General features: G+C 45.4%; 1 protein-coding gene across 1 annotated transcript; it reads left to right on the top strand.

Annotated features, from left to right (window-relative positions):
* Window positions 1-335: 335 nt before the first annotated feature.
* Window positions 336-10,920, top strand: LOC310706520 (cytochrome P450 2C19-like). Its single transcript, XM_083502640.1, has 9 exons — window positions 336-552; window positions 1,922-2,084; window positions 2,757-2,906; window positions 3,675-3,835; window positions 4,896-5,072; window positions 5,431-5,572; window positions 6,404-6,591; window positions 8,166-8,307; window positions 8,649-10,920. The coding sequence occupies exons 1-9, from the start codon at window positions 370-372 to the stop codon at window positions 8,828-8,830; spliced, it is 1,488 nt and encodes a 495-aa protein (XP_083358766.1). The 5' UTR covers window positions 336-369; the 3' UTR covers window positions 8,831-10,920.
* Window positions 10,921-13,535: the final 2,615 nt, after the last annotated feature.

The following is a 13,535-nucleotide window of genomic DNA, read 5'->3' as shown; positions in this document are numbered from 1 at the left end:
AAGCTCTCCTGCAGGAACCTGGTCCTGAAAGCACCTTAGAAACAGAACCATTTGCCTCAAGGCTACATTACAATGTTTGGCAAAAAAAAACCTGAACCCCTGGTTGTCTTACATCACAAACCTTGTGCGCAGTAATGCCGTTATCATTGCCTTACTAATCAATGAAGAAAAAGGATACAGACTTAAGTTCAGAGAAGTTCATTTCTTGATTATACAACCTTATCTACTTAATGGCTAATCTCATTTACTCAGAGAAACCTAGAATTCCTATTGGTGAAAGTCCATGTATATGTGACCTCCTCAGAGTATATAAAACTGGAAAGCAAATTAATTCATCTAGAGTCATTTCAGTCACTGTTAACTGGTGCCATGGAGCCTCTAGGGACAGTGACCATTTTGATGATCATATGTATCTCTTGCCTTGTTTTCCTTGCAGTCAGGAGCAGAACGCCAGAGAATGCAAAGCAGCTGCCACCTGGCCCACCTCCACTGCCCATCGTAGGGAACGCTCTGCAGCTGAAGACCAACAACCTGGCCCAGGTTCTCCAGGAGGTAAGCCAAAGATGAGCACCTTCCTCAACAGCTGTCTGTTGATGACCGTTACCTGTTTGCAAGCCTCTTTCCATCTGACGCTTTTGGAAGGGGACAATCCATTCTCAGTTTGTTTATTTAGAGATGGTACCATCTGGGTGCAGGGCACATTTGCAGAGTATAAGGCAACAGACTCTGCACTTTGACAGAGGAGAGGCAAAAGAGGGAGGGGAGGCATCCAGACCATAAGAAAAGAATAGCAGAATCGCTGTGATGTCAGTGGCATGGACTTGCGCTTGGCTACATCAGCAGGGATGGGGAGCAGGGACTTGTCCCAAAGGCTCCACAGAAAAGAGGTGGACTTTGAGCAGGTCGCACAACTCCACAATGGGGGTGATTTTATTGTCATTTCTGAGTAAAGAACTTTAAAAAGCAATAGTGCAATTTTCATACTATTTTAGAGACATGGGGCGGGGGTGGGTCCAATTCTCCCTCCACACATGGATGGTTTGGGCATTTTTGCCCTCTGAACATTTTTAGCCTCTGCTGGACAGTGGGGAGTTCATAGTCTCCTTGTATTTTGAAAAGCTGCTCCTTTATTTTCCCCAGAATGTGCTTGGTTGGAAGGTACTGTAAGAATTCCCTTAGAAAAATGAGTGGGGGGACGGGACATAACAGAGCAGTATAATCATATTCACGGTATAGAGAAAGTGGATTGGAAAACACTTTTACCCCCCTCTCATAATGCCATACCCTCCAACATTTCTCCAATGAAAATAGGGACATCCCCTTCCACAATGATAATTTTACTATTTATAGCCCACACACCTTACTGGGTTGCCCCTGCCACTTTGGGCAGCTTCCAACATATATAAAAACATAATAAAACATTAAAAATTAAACAAAAAAACACTTCCCTATTCAGGATTGCCTTCAGAGGGGGGGGGGTCGGATAACTATACCCTCCAACATTTCTCCAGTAAAAATAAGGACATCCTAAGGAAAAGGGGGGACATTCTGTGATCAGACTGGGATGGCTTCTCTAAATCAGGGATGTCTCTGGAAAATAGGGACACATGAAGGGTCTGTAAAGCTAAAACTTGGAGCCTTCAGTTAAAGCTGAATGTTGGAAGATTTACAACACACGCAAGATAGTAGTTCTTCATACAGTGCATATTGAAACTGTGGAATTCACTGTGGAATTTTGTTAAGACAAAATTAATTGAAGATAAAGCTGCCCATAGCTGCTAGCGATGATGCTGAACATCCACCTGCAGTGAGTGAGGGACCATAGTGAGTCTGGGGGCAGCGGGGCTCTCCATCAGCTATATGACTCTCTCCTAATCTGCAAACCCACCTAGATGTGTGTCCTTCTCTATCTTTTTTCCAGTTTGCTGAGAAGTATGGCTCTGTGTTCACAATGTATTTTGGAACAGAACGGGTTGTGGTGCTGCATGGCTATGATGCAGTGAAAGAAGCACTGATTGACCGTGGAGATGAATTTGCTGCCAGGGGACACCTGCCATTAGCTGATGATATCAACAAGGGATTAGGTATTTTATGCTGGTTGACCAGTGGAGGGGGGGACACAGGAAAATCCCTCTATTCATTAAAATAAAGCTACAGGTGGCTCCCCCCCTGGGATGTGTGTTGCCGCGCGCACCCCCCGGGACGCTCCCCGCTGCCGCATGCCGCCTTACACCCACGGGTGCTTACCCCTGCCCACGCAGGCTGCTCCAGGTGCCGAAGCAGCTAGCTCCGCCTCTGGACTAGAGCAAGCACCAAAAATTAAAGCAGGATTGAATGAGTCTCTAGCCTTTAAAAATAATGGTCTGGGGTAATTCTGGTGTGGGCAGTAAGTGTGAGAGTTATGTGAGCAGAATTCCCTGGCCTGGATCTTGTGAATCAATAAGCTCTCCAGACCAAGAAAGAGTTTCAAAGTTACTCTAAGCTATCTTAAAATTTGTTACCAAGAAAATAAATAAATACAAATCAACACATTGCACTTAAACAACTAGCAATGTAGTCCAGTTTTCTTTAAGTTCTTTTTGGTTAATATAGTCCAAGAACTATTGCTTCAGAGAGAGACCCAGGCTCCAAGAGATGAATTATCAGTTAACATAAATATTGAAACATTGAGGCTCCTGCTCTTCCAACCTGCTTCTTCTGCTCTCCCTTTCAGTCCATGCATCTCCTTCATGCCCATTTCCTCTTCTGCTTTCCAGGAATTATATTCAGCAATGGGGAGATGTGGAAGCAGCTCCGACGTTTTGCCCTTACCACCCTGCGCAACTTTGGCATGGGAAAGAAAAGTATTGAGGAGAGAATCCAGGAGGAAGCACAGTTCCTGCTAGAAAAGTTCCAGGACACTCAGGGTGGGTAGCCACTGCCCCTCATCCACATAGGCTTATCAAGCAGACCCCCTTGAACATCACAACAGATGCTGGGGTACATTGCAACAGATTATTAAGCACCAACTCATAAAGAAATAGCATGGTAGGTACAAGGAAATCATTAAAAAATTAAAATCGTAAAACACAGAACTAGTGACCAACACTGAATCAAATAAATTGCCTAAAAACACTCGTAAAATACAGTGGTACCTCAGGTTAAGTACTTAATTCGTTCCGGAGGTCCATACTTAACCTGAAACTTTTCTTAAGCACCACTTTAGCTAATGGGGGGCCCCGCTGCCGCCGCACTGCCAGAGCACAATTTCTGTTCTTATCCTGAAGCAAAGTTCTTAACCTGAAGCAGAGTGCTCTGCAGATATTGTTGATTTCCAGCTGCTTTCAGCCCCAACAGTCATCAGTGGTCCAGAAGTTAGAGTCTAGCAGCATCTGAAGTGCTTTAGATTCCCCAGTTTTAGTCTAGAGTTCACCAAGGCCTGCACCACTGTGGTCACCCTTTCCTATCTAAGGATATATTAGCTGAAGCTGGAAGAAAGCACTTTGGAAAGTCCTTGGAAGAAACCACTCATAGCCACTGAAGATGCCCATGCCTTCAGAATTGTTGTGAGAAAGGCAGCTTCCTGTCTGACCACTGAGGCCAGGAGCCAGGAAATGGCAGCTCAGATTCCAGACTAGATTATTACCTAAAACCTGTAGTGGGGTTGTATAATTATTTTTTTGTTGTCCTTCCAGAGAAGCCCTTGGATCCAACCTACTTGCTCAGTTGCGCTCTCTCCAATGTCATTTGTGCAATTGTCTTTGGGAAACGATACGATTATAATGATAAGAAGTTCCTATCCATGATGAGCTTAATGAATGAAAACTTTCAGGTTTTAAGCTCTTCTTGGGGACAGGTAGGTGCCATCTTTTTAAAGGCCCTTTTCCACAAAGTCTAAATTTTCCTGCTGTTTAAATGTCTTTCTTCCAGGCTTCTCATGGTCCATACTGCCTCTGCCTCTTAATATTTCTGTTAATGTCCTAGTTGCAGGCTTGCCATGGGTAACTGATTAGCCACTGTGACAGCAGAATGGGCCACTGGCCTGATTCAATAGGCTCTTCTTATGTTTTTAATTTGGAGAGCCAATACCAGGGTCTAATAACCAAGGCTTGACTTAACTCAACAGCAGCCCAGTGGAATAGGAAGTAAAGCTTAACGAGTAAAACCCACAGGCTCAATACTGTAACCGGAACTAATCATTTGGGATGTATATACACTGCCATTGCCTCTGCATCCAATGTGCTTCCACTAATGGTTTGAGAAGGTGTGAATACATGATGTTAGTCACAATCGATATCTAACCTGCCATTTCTTATGAAATGTTGCGACTTGCTGAATTTTAAGCCAGGGATTTGTACACGGACTAGTTTCAGTAGGAGAAACAGATGGGACTACATTTAGAGATATGTATGTAATCCCATAGCTCAGTTTTAGAGCATTTGGCTTGTTAATATAGGGTCCCAGAGTCAATCCCTAGTAGCATCCCTGGTTAGGGATGGGACTTCTGAATGAAACCCAGCAGAGCTGCTGCATAGGCACTACTGACCTTGAGAGACCAATGGTCTCATTCAGTATATACCTTTTAACATGTGGATTTGGGGGGGGGGGTAATTGGGTTGTTGTTTTTATTTTGATTATGCATTTTGTGGTTCTATATTTTGATTTTAGTCTGCGAACCACCCTGGGACCTGTGGGTATAAATTCAAGAAACAATAATAAAAAAATAATGATATAAGACAACTGATGGGGAACATCTACATAGATTTGGGAAGCATTGGTAGTGAAAATGCTGGTGTGTGAACAACAGAGTTGACATGAACACAAGGCAACAGTGGCCAACATTATACTGAAGCCCGAGTGTGGACAAACCCTGACTGAGGTTGGTGCCAATGGGTCTCTTGTGGTGTTTCTTCTAGCTCTACAACCTCTTTCCTTCTTTGATGAAATGCATCCCTGGGCCCCACCATAAAGTGCTGAAAAACAACTTGGCAGCCAGAGAGTTTGTTTTGGAGGAGGCTGAAGAGCACAAGCCCACTCTGGACCCCAGCTCACCTCGGGATTTTATCGACTGCTTCCTTATGAAAATGGATCAGGTAATCATGAAAACTCACAGAACTCTCCACGTGGGTTCTCCTGCCACTCCTGAATCTTCCCAACCAGTAGACTTCCATCCAGCTTCTTGTGGGGAATGTCAAGGAAAGCGATTCCTGCCCACACCCCATTGGAGTAGATTCATTTCCCATTGCTGACCTGTTCTTGCAGCAAGTGGGAAGTTCTTTCTAATGATTAGCCCTCTGGGCAAGGAATGTCCAGAGGAACGAGCTATAAAAAGACTTGAGATAAGATATGTCTTGGGAAGGGAGCTGGTCCCAGTGGCGCAGTGAAATTCTTGTTATGTTGTACTCAGAACAATTGAGTTGACTCCACTGACTGTGCTGTGTGTTTCTGCAGGAAAAAGGTAATAGTGCATCCCATTTCACCATTGAAAACCTGGCCATAAGCACTGTTGACTTGTTTGTGGCTGGAACAGAGACCACCAGCACCACACTGCGATACGGGTTCATGATCCTCCTCAAATACCCAGAGATACAAGGTAAAATGGATGCGATGTTAGTATTTATTATTCTAGTTCTTTTCCAGATTTATGTGTCACAGGTCCAAGAGGTTGTTGTTCTGCCACTTTCCCCAGGAAAACCCACTGTTCATTGCTGAATGTTAATCATCGCTGACTGACATCAGCAGTAAACAGAAGAATTTCCTGGAGAAAACGGGGGGGACGGGGACCAAATGCTCAGACCCAAGCCTAGTAATCACAGACCTGTGCCTAGAAATCCCAGCAAAAACAGATGTGTGGATGAGCTCTTATAGCTGACCATATTGCAAACCCTGGGATTTTATATACAAACAGTAACAACTTGAACTTGGCCCAGTAGTATAGTGGCAGCCAGTGCAGATCCTTTAGACTAAGGCATCACATCCTGCACCAGCTGCACTTTCTGTGCCAGCCTGAAGGGTAGCCCACAAAGGCACAACCACAAGGGCCAGGGGTCAAAAGGCCCTCAGGTAGGATCAGAATCACTGCAGGACAGTGCCTCCAATATGAATCCCTCTAAGCTGGACCATCACTTGCTCCTAAAACTTCCCTAAAGAGGAGGCTTTTGTCCCTCTGGGCTCCTTTTGGATAGAAATTGAATTAATATATAAATAATTGCAGTTATACTATGTTTCCCTGTTTACAGATGGATTACTGAAGGTGAGCTACAATAATTTGTCTGAGTTAATGTGATGAGTCAACAGAAAGTTGGTATCAGAAAACAATTGAAAGCTCCAAAATGTGCAGGGGCTGGCAGGCACTCCCATGGAATTTCAATTGCTTCTATGATGTTTCCTGCACTGGTGTTGAACCTCATTCTTCCCATTACAGACAAAGTGCATGAAGAAATTGACCGAGTTATTGGCCGATCACGAAGTCCTTGCATGGCAGATCGTGGGGCAATGCCTTACACAGATGCTGTCATCCATGAGATCCAGAGGTTCATCTCTCTCATCCCACTGAGCGTCCCTCATGCAGTACTCAAAGATACACCGTTCAGACAATATGTCATTCCAAAGGTCAGCTCTTTTCAAAGCTCTGAGTAGTAATAGTACAGTGGTGCCCCGCAAGACGAACGCCTCGGAAGACGAAAAACTCGCTAGACGAAGGAGTTTTTCGTTTTCTTAGCCGCTTCGCAAGACGCATTTTCCTATGGGCTTGCTTCGCAAAACGAAGCTTGCCCCGCAAGCTCCGGGGATAGCGGGGAAGCGCAGCGCGTCTTCCCCGCTGTCCCCGGACCTCTTTTGAAGCAAGGGGCGGCGGGGAGAAGATCGCTTCTCCTCGTTGCCAGCTCCCCATTGCCAGCCCCGCAATCTCCGGGGACAGCGCAGCGCGTCTTCCCCGCTGTCCCCGGACCCCTTTTGAACCAAGGGGCGGCAACGGGGAGAAGCGATTCTCCCCGCTGCCCCTTCCCTTGCTTTAACACAGGTCCGGGGACATATGGGAAGGCGCGCGCGCCTTCCCCTCTGTCCCCGGAGATTGCGGGGCAGGCAACGGGGAGAAGCAATCTTCTCCCCGCCGCCCCTTGCTTTAAACAGGTCCGGGGACAGAGGGGAAGGCGCGCGGCGCTTCCCCTCTGTCCCCGGACGGTCTCCATAGGAACACATTGATTGATTTTCAATGCATTCCTATGGGAAACCGTGCTTCGCAAGACGAAAAACTCGCAAGAAGAAAAAACTTGCGGAACGAATTAATTTTGTCTTGCGAGGCACCACTGTAGGCTGCTAGCCATGATGGCTATATTCTACCTCCATGGCAAGAGGCAGCATGCTTCTGAATACCAGTGGGTGGAAACCACAGAAATTGAGAGTGCTGTCTTAAGGGCTTCCCATGGGCATTTGGTTGGACACCATGAAAACAGGATGCTGGACCAGATGGGGCCACTGGACTGATCCAGCAGAGCTTTTCTTCTCTTCTTATCTACAAGCAAGGGAAGTGTTGTTTTTTAGTCGTTTAGTTGTGTGTCCAACTCTTCGTGACCCCATGGACCACATCACGCCAGGCACTCCTGTCTTCCACTGCCTCCCGCAGTTTAGTCAAACTCATGTTTGTGGCTTTGAGAACACCATCCAACCATCTCGTCCTCTGTCATCCCCTCCTCCTTGTGCCCTCCATCTTTCCCAACATCAGGGTCTTTTCCAGGGAGTCTTCTCTTCTCATGAGGTGGCCAAAGTATTGGAGCCTCAGCTTCACAATCTGTCCTTCCAGTGACCACTCAGGGCTGATTTCCTTAAGAATGGATGCGTTTGATCTTCTTGCAGTCCATGGGACTCTCAAGAGTCTCCTCCAGCACCATAATTCAAAAGCATCAATTCTTCGGCGATCAGCCTTCTTTATGGTCCAGCTCTCACTTCCATACATCAAGGCAAGGGAAGTAGTTTAGCCCAACTCCTAAAGTGTAGCTGGGCATCTTCAGGCCTGGACTTCATTTTAAACACCCTATTGTCTTCTGAAGCTGCCCCAGTCTTCTCTGTATCAACAAAGTACCTTCCTTCCTGTTAGTGCCTTCCCACACCATTCCTTTGTGAGAGTCAATTTTATGCTTTCGTTGGGTGTCATGGCCATCCAGCCCATTTCTTTGCACTCTCTGCAGGGTACTACCATATATCCTATTCTGACGTCTGTGCTACATGACAGCAAAGAATTTCCAAACCCCAAAGAATTTGACCCAGGACATTTCTTGCACAAAGATGGCACCTTCAGGAACAGCGACTATTTCATGCCTTTCTCAGCAGGTAAGATCTCTGCTTCCCCAGTAGGCTGCGGTCTTGGCCAGCTCAGGTCTTTCCCGTCTCCCTAATCGGCTGGTGTCGGGCCAATGAGGGGGAACCTTCTTCCTCCTGCAGCCTAAACTGGAAGGGCTCCCAGATTGTGAGAGAGGGGCAGAGGCTTCTGGGTCCATCAGAACTCCTTGTACCTTTCCTGTGGCCAGCTGAAGCAAAAGAAATGGTGGAAAGAGTGACTCTCCCAGGAGCTGTTCTGGAGCAGCACCTTTGCTCCTTTGGCATGATTGTTATTTTCTCCGTAACAGCCAAAGTGGTTGCTGTGCATCTTACACTTTGGGTTTCCTTTGCAGGGAAGCGGATATGTGTGGGGGAAGGTCTGGCCCGTATGGAGATCTTCTTGTTCTTGACCACCATATTACAGAACTTCACTCTGAAGTCCATCATTGACCCCAAGGACATCAATCTCACACCGGTGTTGAGCGGCGTAACCAACTGCCCTCGGCCCTATCAGCTCTGCACTGTCCCTCGCTGAAAAGCCTGCCTCAGGAGGGCTGCACATGTGGAAAAGTTGCAGCCTGGCAAATCTTTGTTCAAAAAACCCATAACACAATATCTCCTCACGTGTGGAGCCCTATCTTCTTACCTGACTGTTGAACTGTTACTTTGGGGATCGTGCTAGAGACTATTTCACGTTGAAGACATTATTGCAAAGGACAAATAGCAGGATTTAGAAATTAGTCACACACAAAAATCCCATTCTTATCTTTCTTGCCCCTTCATATGCATATGTGTGCAGCGGCGTAGCTAGCTGCTGGAGTGACTGGTGCGGGGGCATGTCCTGCAGCCAGGGGTGTGTTGAGTGACCCATGGGGGTGGGGCAAGCCTCTCCAATGCTTGGGGCCTCTCCACCGCCTCCCCCTCAGCTGTAGGGCGTCTGAGGGAGAGGCAGTAGGCAGACACAAATCCCACGTTGCAGCGTGAAACTTGCAGGTGCCTAAGCCACCATGTCACTCCAAAAAATTTCATGAGCCCAATTTTTTTAAAAACTCATTTTGTCACATACCCCTCAATGATGACATCCGGGGCAGACTGTACCCCCCACCCCCTTCCTCCGCCACTGTATATGTGTGATAGGCAAAATCTGCCAAGATGTAAGCTTTTTAGCCACTGAGTCTTGTTACTCTTTGGGCTAAATGAAGCCAATCAGAGTGGAAGGAACTGAGTCAACCACTGAGGAACTGGTGACTCTCAATGGTGGTTGGAGTCTACTAGTCCTAGGAAGCATATCTTCAAGATAGGCACAGAGCATAGATGGGCAAGATCTCCCAAGCCTACCTTGGATGAACTTGGAAATCATCCAAGATCTTCCAGGATAAGAAAACTATTTTTTTTTCCTCCTGAGCCCAACTGAGGCTATCACTGTATTTAAAAATCTAGAACTGAGAAAACAGCCCTCCCTCAAATTCTCCACTTACTTTGTGGGTGGCAAAATAAGGAAGGTCATTGTGGCGTTTGCCCTCCTAGGTGTGTGACATCATACTGGGTTCATAAGGAAAGGGTTAACTAATTGTAAAATGGCTAACCTATAGGAACCCAAGGGGAGAAGTTAGAGTTAGTGTTAGAGTTGTTAAGAAGTCAATTGAGAGTTAGAGAAGGGAGAGGGAGGATAAGTCTGTGGGTTGGGCTAGTTTGATGTGAGAACGTGAGAGAATCAGTTAAGAGGAGTCAGTTAAACAGTTGGGATAATCAGTTAGAAGGTATTAGAAAGGTATAGGCTGGTAAAGAAACTAAGATTAAGAAACTGACAAGAAAATTAACTGAGAAACCATATTTGTTAATGCTTACAAAATAAATTTGTTTATTTGATTTAATTTTAACAACTGTCTGGACTCAGTGTGTACCCGAGAGCAACGGGTTGGTGGGCGGGGAAGCGAGCACAGTGGTGGCGCAGGGATCAATAGATCGTCAAACGTCCGGGAACCCTGTGTGATTGCCACAGTCATTTCACTGAATATTCTCCAAGGGAGGACTGAAAATCTCCAGGAGGAGTTGGAGAGGGAAAACTTTCAAAGAATTGTCAAAATTTCTTCCCTCTCAGCCTTCCTTCAACCCTTCTCCCATTCAGTGTAAAAGAAAAATGTTTCCCTAGTACAAATTCAGAGGCAGCATGGGCAAAATTGGTGAGGGGAAGTCCACCTATGAAGTTAACCAAGGAAGAATGGTCTTCCTCTTCTGTCTTCAGAATTTTTGTTTTTGGTTCCTGCACCCTCTCTATTATGCTCCTATTCAAAGTAGTGAAGTAATGTTTCTCCATTGCACTGAATGAAGGGGCAAGAGGAATGAACTTGTCTCTGATTTGCATTTTAATTCAAGCTGAAGAAGAATTCGGGGCTTGAAATGCTTGTCCTCTGTCAGCTTTGAAACTCCTGAAGGTCTTCTCCAAACCACAGTTTGGAGAATTGGGATGGTTTCACTAGCATAGAAAACCACTGCTCCACTTCTTCTGGAGAATAAGAGCACATCCAGATGTATGTATTTTTTTACCTGTTTGTGAAATGGAATGGCTTTATAGGTGTCCTTCACCCTCCCAGAGCTAAATAAATAATACTATGACAAAGTGAATGCTGTCACTTGTAATGATTATGCAAGTATAGCGATTTTATTTTATTTGCAGATTTATAAACTGCTTCACAACCAAACATTACTGCAGCTGTGTACAGTAAAATACAGAGGATTCCTAATGCAGTAAACTACATTTGCTTTGCATAATTTATTCTGATTCCGCAAGGCTTCAGGAGGAAAGAGTTGCTTTGCAGACCACGGATACCTTCACCCCCTGAAATCCTAAGCTGCTCCTAGTTTCTACCAGGCATTGCTTATGCACTTCGGAGCTTAGCCTTTGTTTCTAATGTAACCCAAGCTACTGCCAGTCATTGTATTAGTAGCAATCCAACACACCTTCACTTACTAGAGGAAGGTGTGGCAATTATTGTTCCCCCTTCTCTTCCAAGAGATAGCTGCAGGAGCATGCACAGTAGGTTGCTTTTTAGGGAGGTTTGAATGGCTGCTCTCAGAAGATTCTGGCAGTCTCACCTGGCCCTGGGAGAGAGAACCTAAGAGAACTCTGCTGGAGCAGGTCAAAGGCCTATCTAGTCCAGCATCCTGCTCTCTCTTTGGCCAACCAGATGCCTATGAGAAGCTCTCAAAGAGCAACTGAGCGCTACAGTGCTCTCCTCCCCATTTGCAGTTCCCAGCAACATTTGAGGGCTATTCCTAACTGTGTAGTGCATCAATGACAGCTCCATAATGAAATCCAGAGTCAGGCCACCGGGATTTAAATATCTTGCTTTTCTAACACATTGCTTTAAAAAATCCCTCCACCTTAAAAACACAGACATTCACAACAAATTACTAATAAAATCTCATGATTAAATTTATGGCACATGACTGCAGTTCTGTGCATGGTTGGGAGTAAGCACCATTGAACACAGTGGTGCGTATTTCTGTTGTATAGGTTCAATTTTTAAAATACATTTGGTTTTAGCAAATGACATCCAGACAGCAGAAACACAACCTTTTAATTAGCAATGCAAACAACTTTTTGTTATTTATTTTTGGGATTTTACAACAAAATCCAACAGCCCCCTGTCTCCCCACCTCCCCTATGCATCCTCCCCCTTCCTCACATGCCCCCAAACCTCTGTATTCCTCCCTAGCCCCAATTGCCCGTAATCCTCTTCCCCTCCGCAACCCACAGCATTTGTATTTGTTTGTATGATCAGTGGCAAACCTGTACTTTCACTACCGATTCCCCTGACACATCTAATCTAAGGATGACCTGCTGCTTATGATGTAACAATGCAAGCAATCCAGAATTTACAGACATTTATAGACCACGTCCACACAGGATTAAAGTGTATACAAACTGCCCCACTGAACAAGCTTATATTAGCTGTCGAAAACCCTCTACCATGCCCACACTTTTAATCAGTTTGCCATTGCTTCTTTTTATCTAAGTTGTATATAACAATAGGAGGAGGTCTGTGGCAATTTAAAGACTTAACTGTATTTATTTGTAAAGGGAGTAAGATTTGCTAGGGCATACTTCCTCAGATGCAGAATGGGTGGCAACAACAACAACATAGTATTAATATTATTAATAATGTACAGTGGTACCTCAGGTTAAGTACTTAATTCGTTCTGGAGGTCCGTTCTTAACCTGAAACTGTTCCTAAACTGAAGCAGCACTTTAGCTAATGGGGCCTCCCACTGCTGCCGCCGCACGATTTCTGTTCTCATCCTGAAGCAAAGTTCTTAACCTGAGGTACTACTTCTGGATTAGCAGAGTCTGTAACCTGAAGCATCTGTAACCTGAAGTGCCACTGTTTAGTTATAAAGGAGAATGCATGCTTTCTCCCCGAGGATCCCCATGCACCTCACATTTGGACACTAAGCACTGGTTACCCACAAGTGCAGCAGCAAGAATGCAGCCTCCTATAATTGTTGTTGTTAAATTGCTTTGAGGTGTTTTAGGAAGTAGTTCATTAATGGAATTGATTGAATAAAAATAATTGGAACCTCATGGTGGCTGACGCTAGATAGGTGCAGATGAATGGGTGCTAGAGAATAGGCCAATCTATGGGCTTCTCCTTCTGCAACAGGACAAGCCATGACCACACAGAGGCTGCTTGATGCCTGGCTATCCCGTGGTGTGGCTTCTGCACATGTGAGGACAACAAATAGAATCAAGCGGTGTAAATGGGGTACAACATTATACTGCTTAATATTGAAATTTTTGATTGCGTAACCTGCCATGGGACCTTATGGTGCTAACCCAGAAATATTACCTCGGGTTAAGAACTTTGCTTCAGGATGAGAACAGAAATCGTGCTCCGGCAGCAACAGGAGGCCCCATTAGCTAAAGTGGTGCTTCAGGTTAAGAACGGTTTCAGGTTAAGAACCGACCTCCGGAACGAATTAAGTACTTAACCCGGAGTACCACTGTACTGCCTTTATAATAATCAGATCATGGTGCCTTGCCCTGACACAGGAATGTATGAAGCTGGCTTATCCCGAGTCACAGGGCTCTTCAGGACCCTACCAAGAGATAACGGGTCTTGAACCTGGGACCATGTGCTTGTAAGGCAGAGGCTTTACCACCTCACCAGTTGCTCTGGCAAAGAAACTCAGTTTATGCAATCTGAACTCTGGTGAACTGAGTAGGCCTTTCTATGCAG

This window comes from Podarcis liolepis (assembly GCF_965112155.1).
Source record: "Podarcis liolepis genome assembly, chromosome: 1".
Classification (NCBI taxonomy): domain Eukaryota; kingdom Metazoa; phylum Chordata; class Lepidosauria; order Squamata; family Lacertidae; genus Podarcis; species Podarcis liolepis.
Note: the sequence above shows the minus strand (reverse complement) of the source record. Positions and strands in the feature narration are given on the sequence as shown.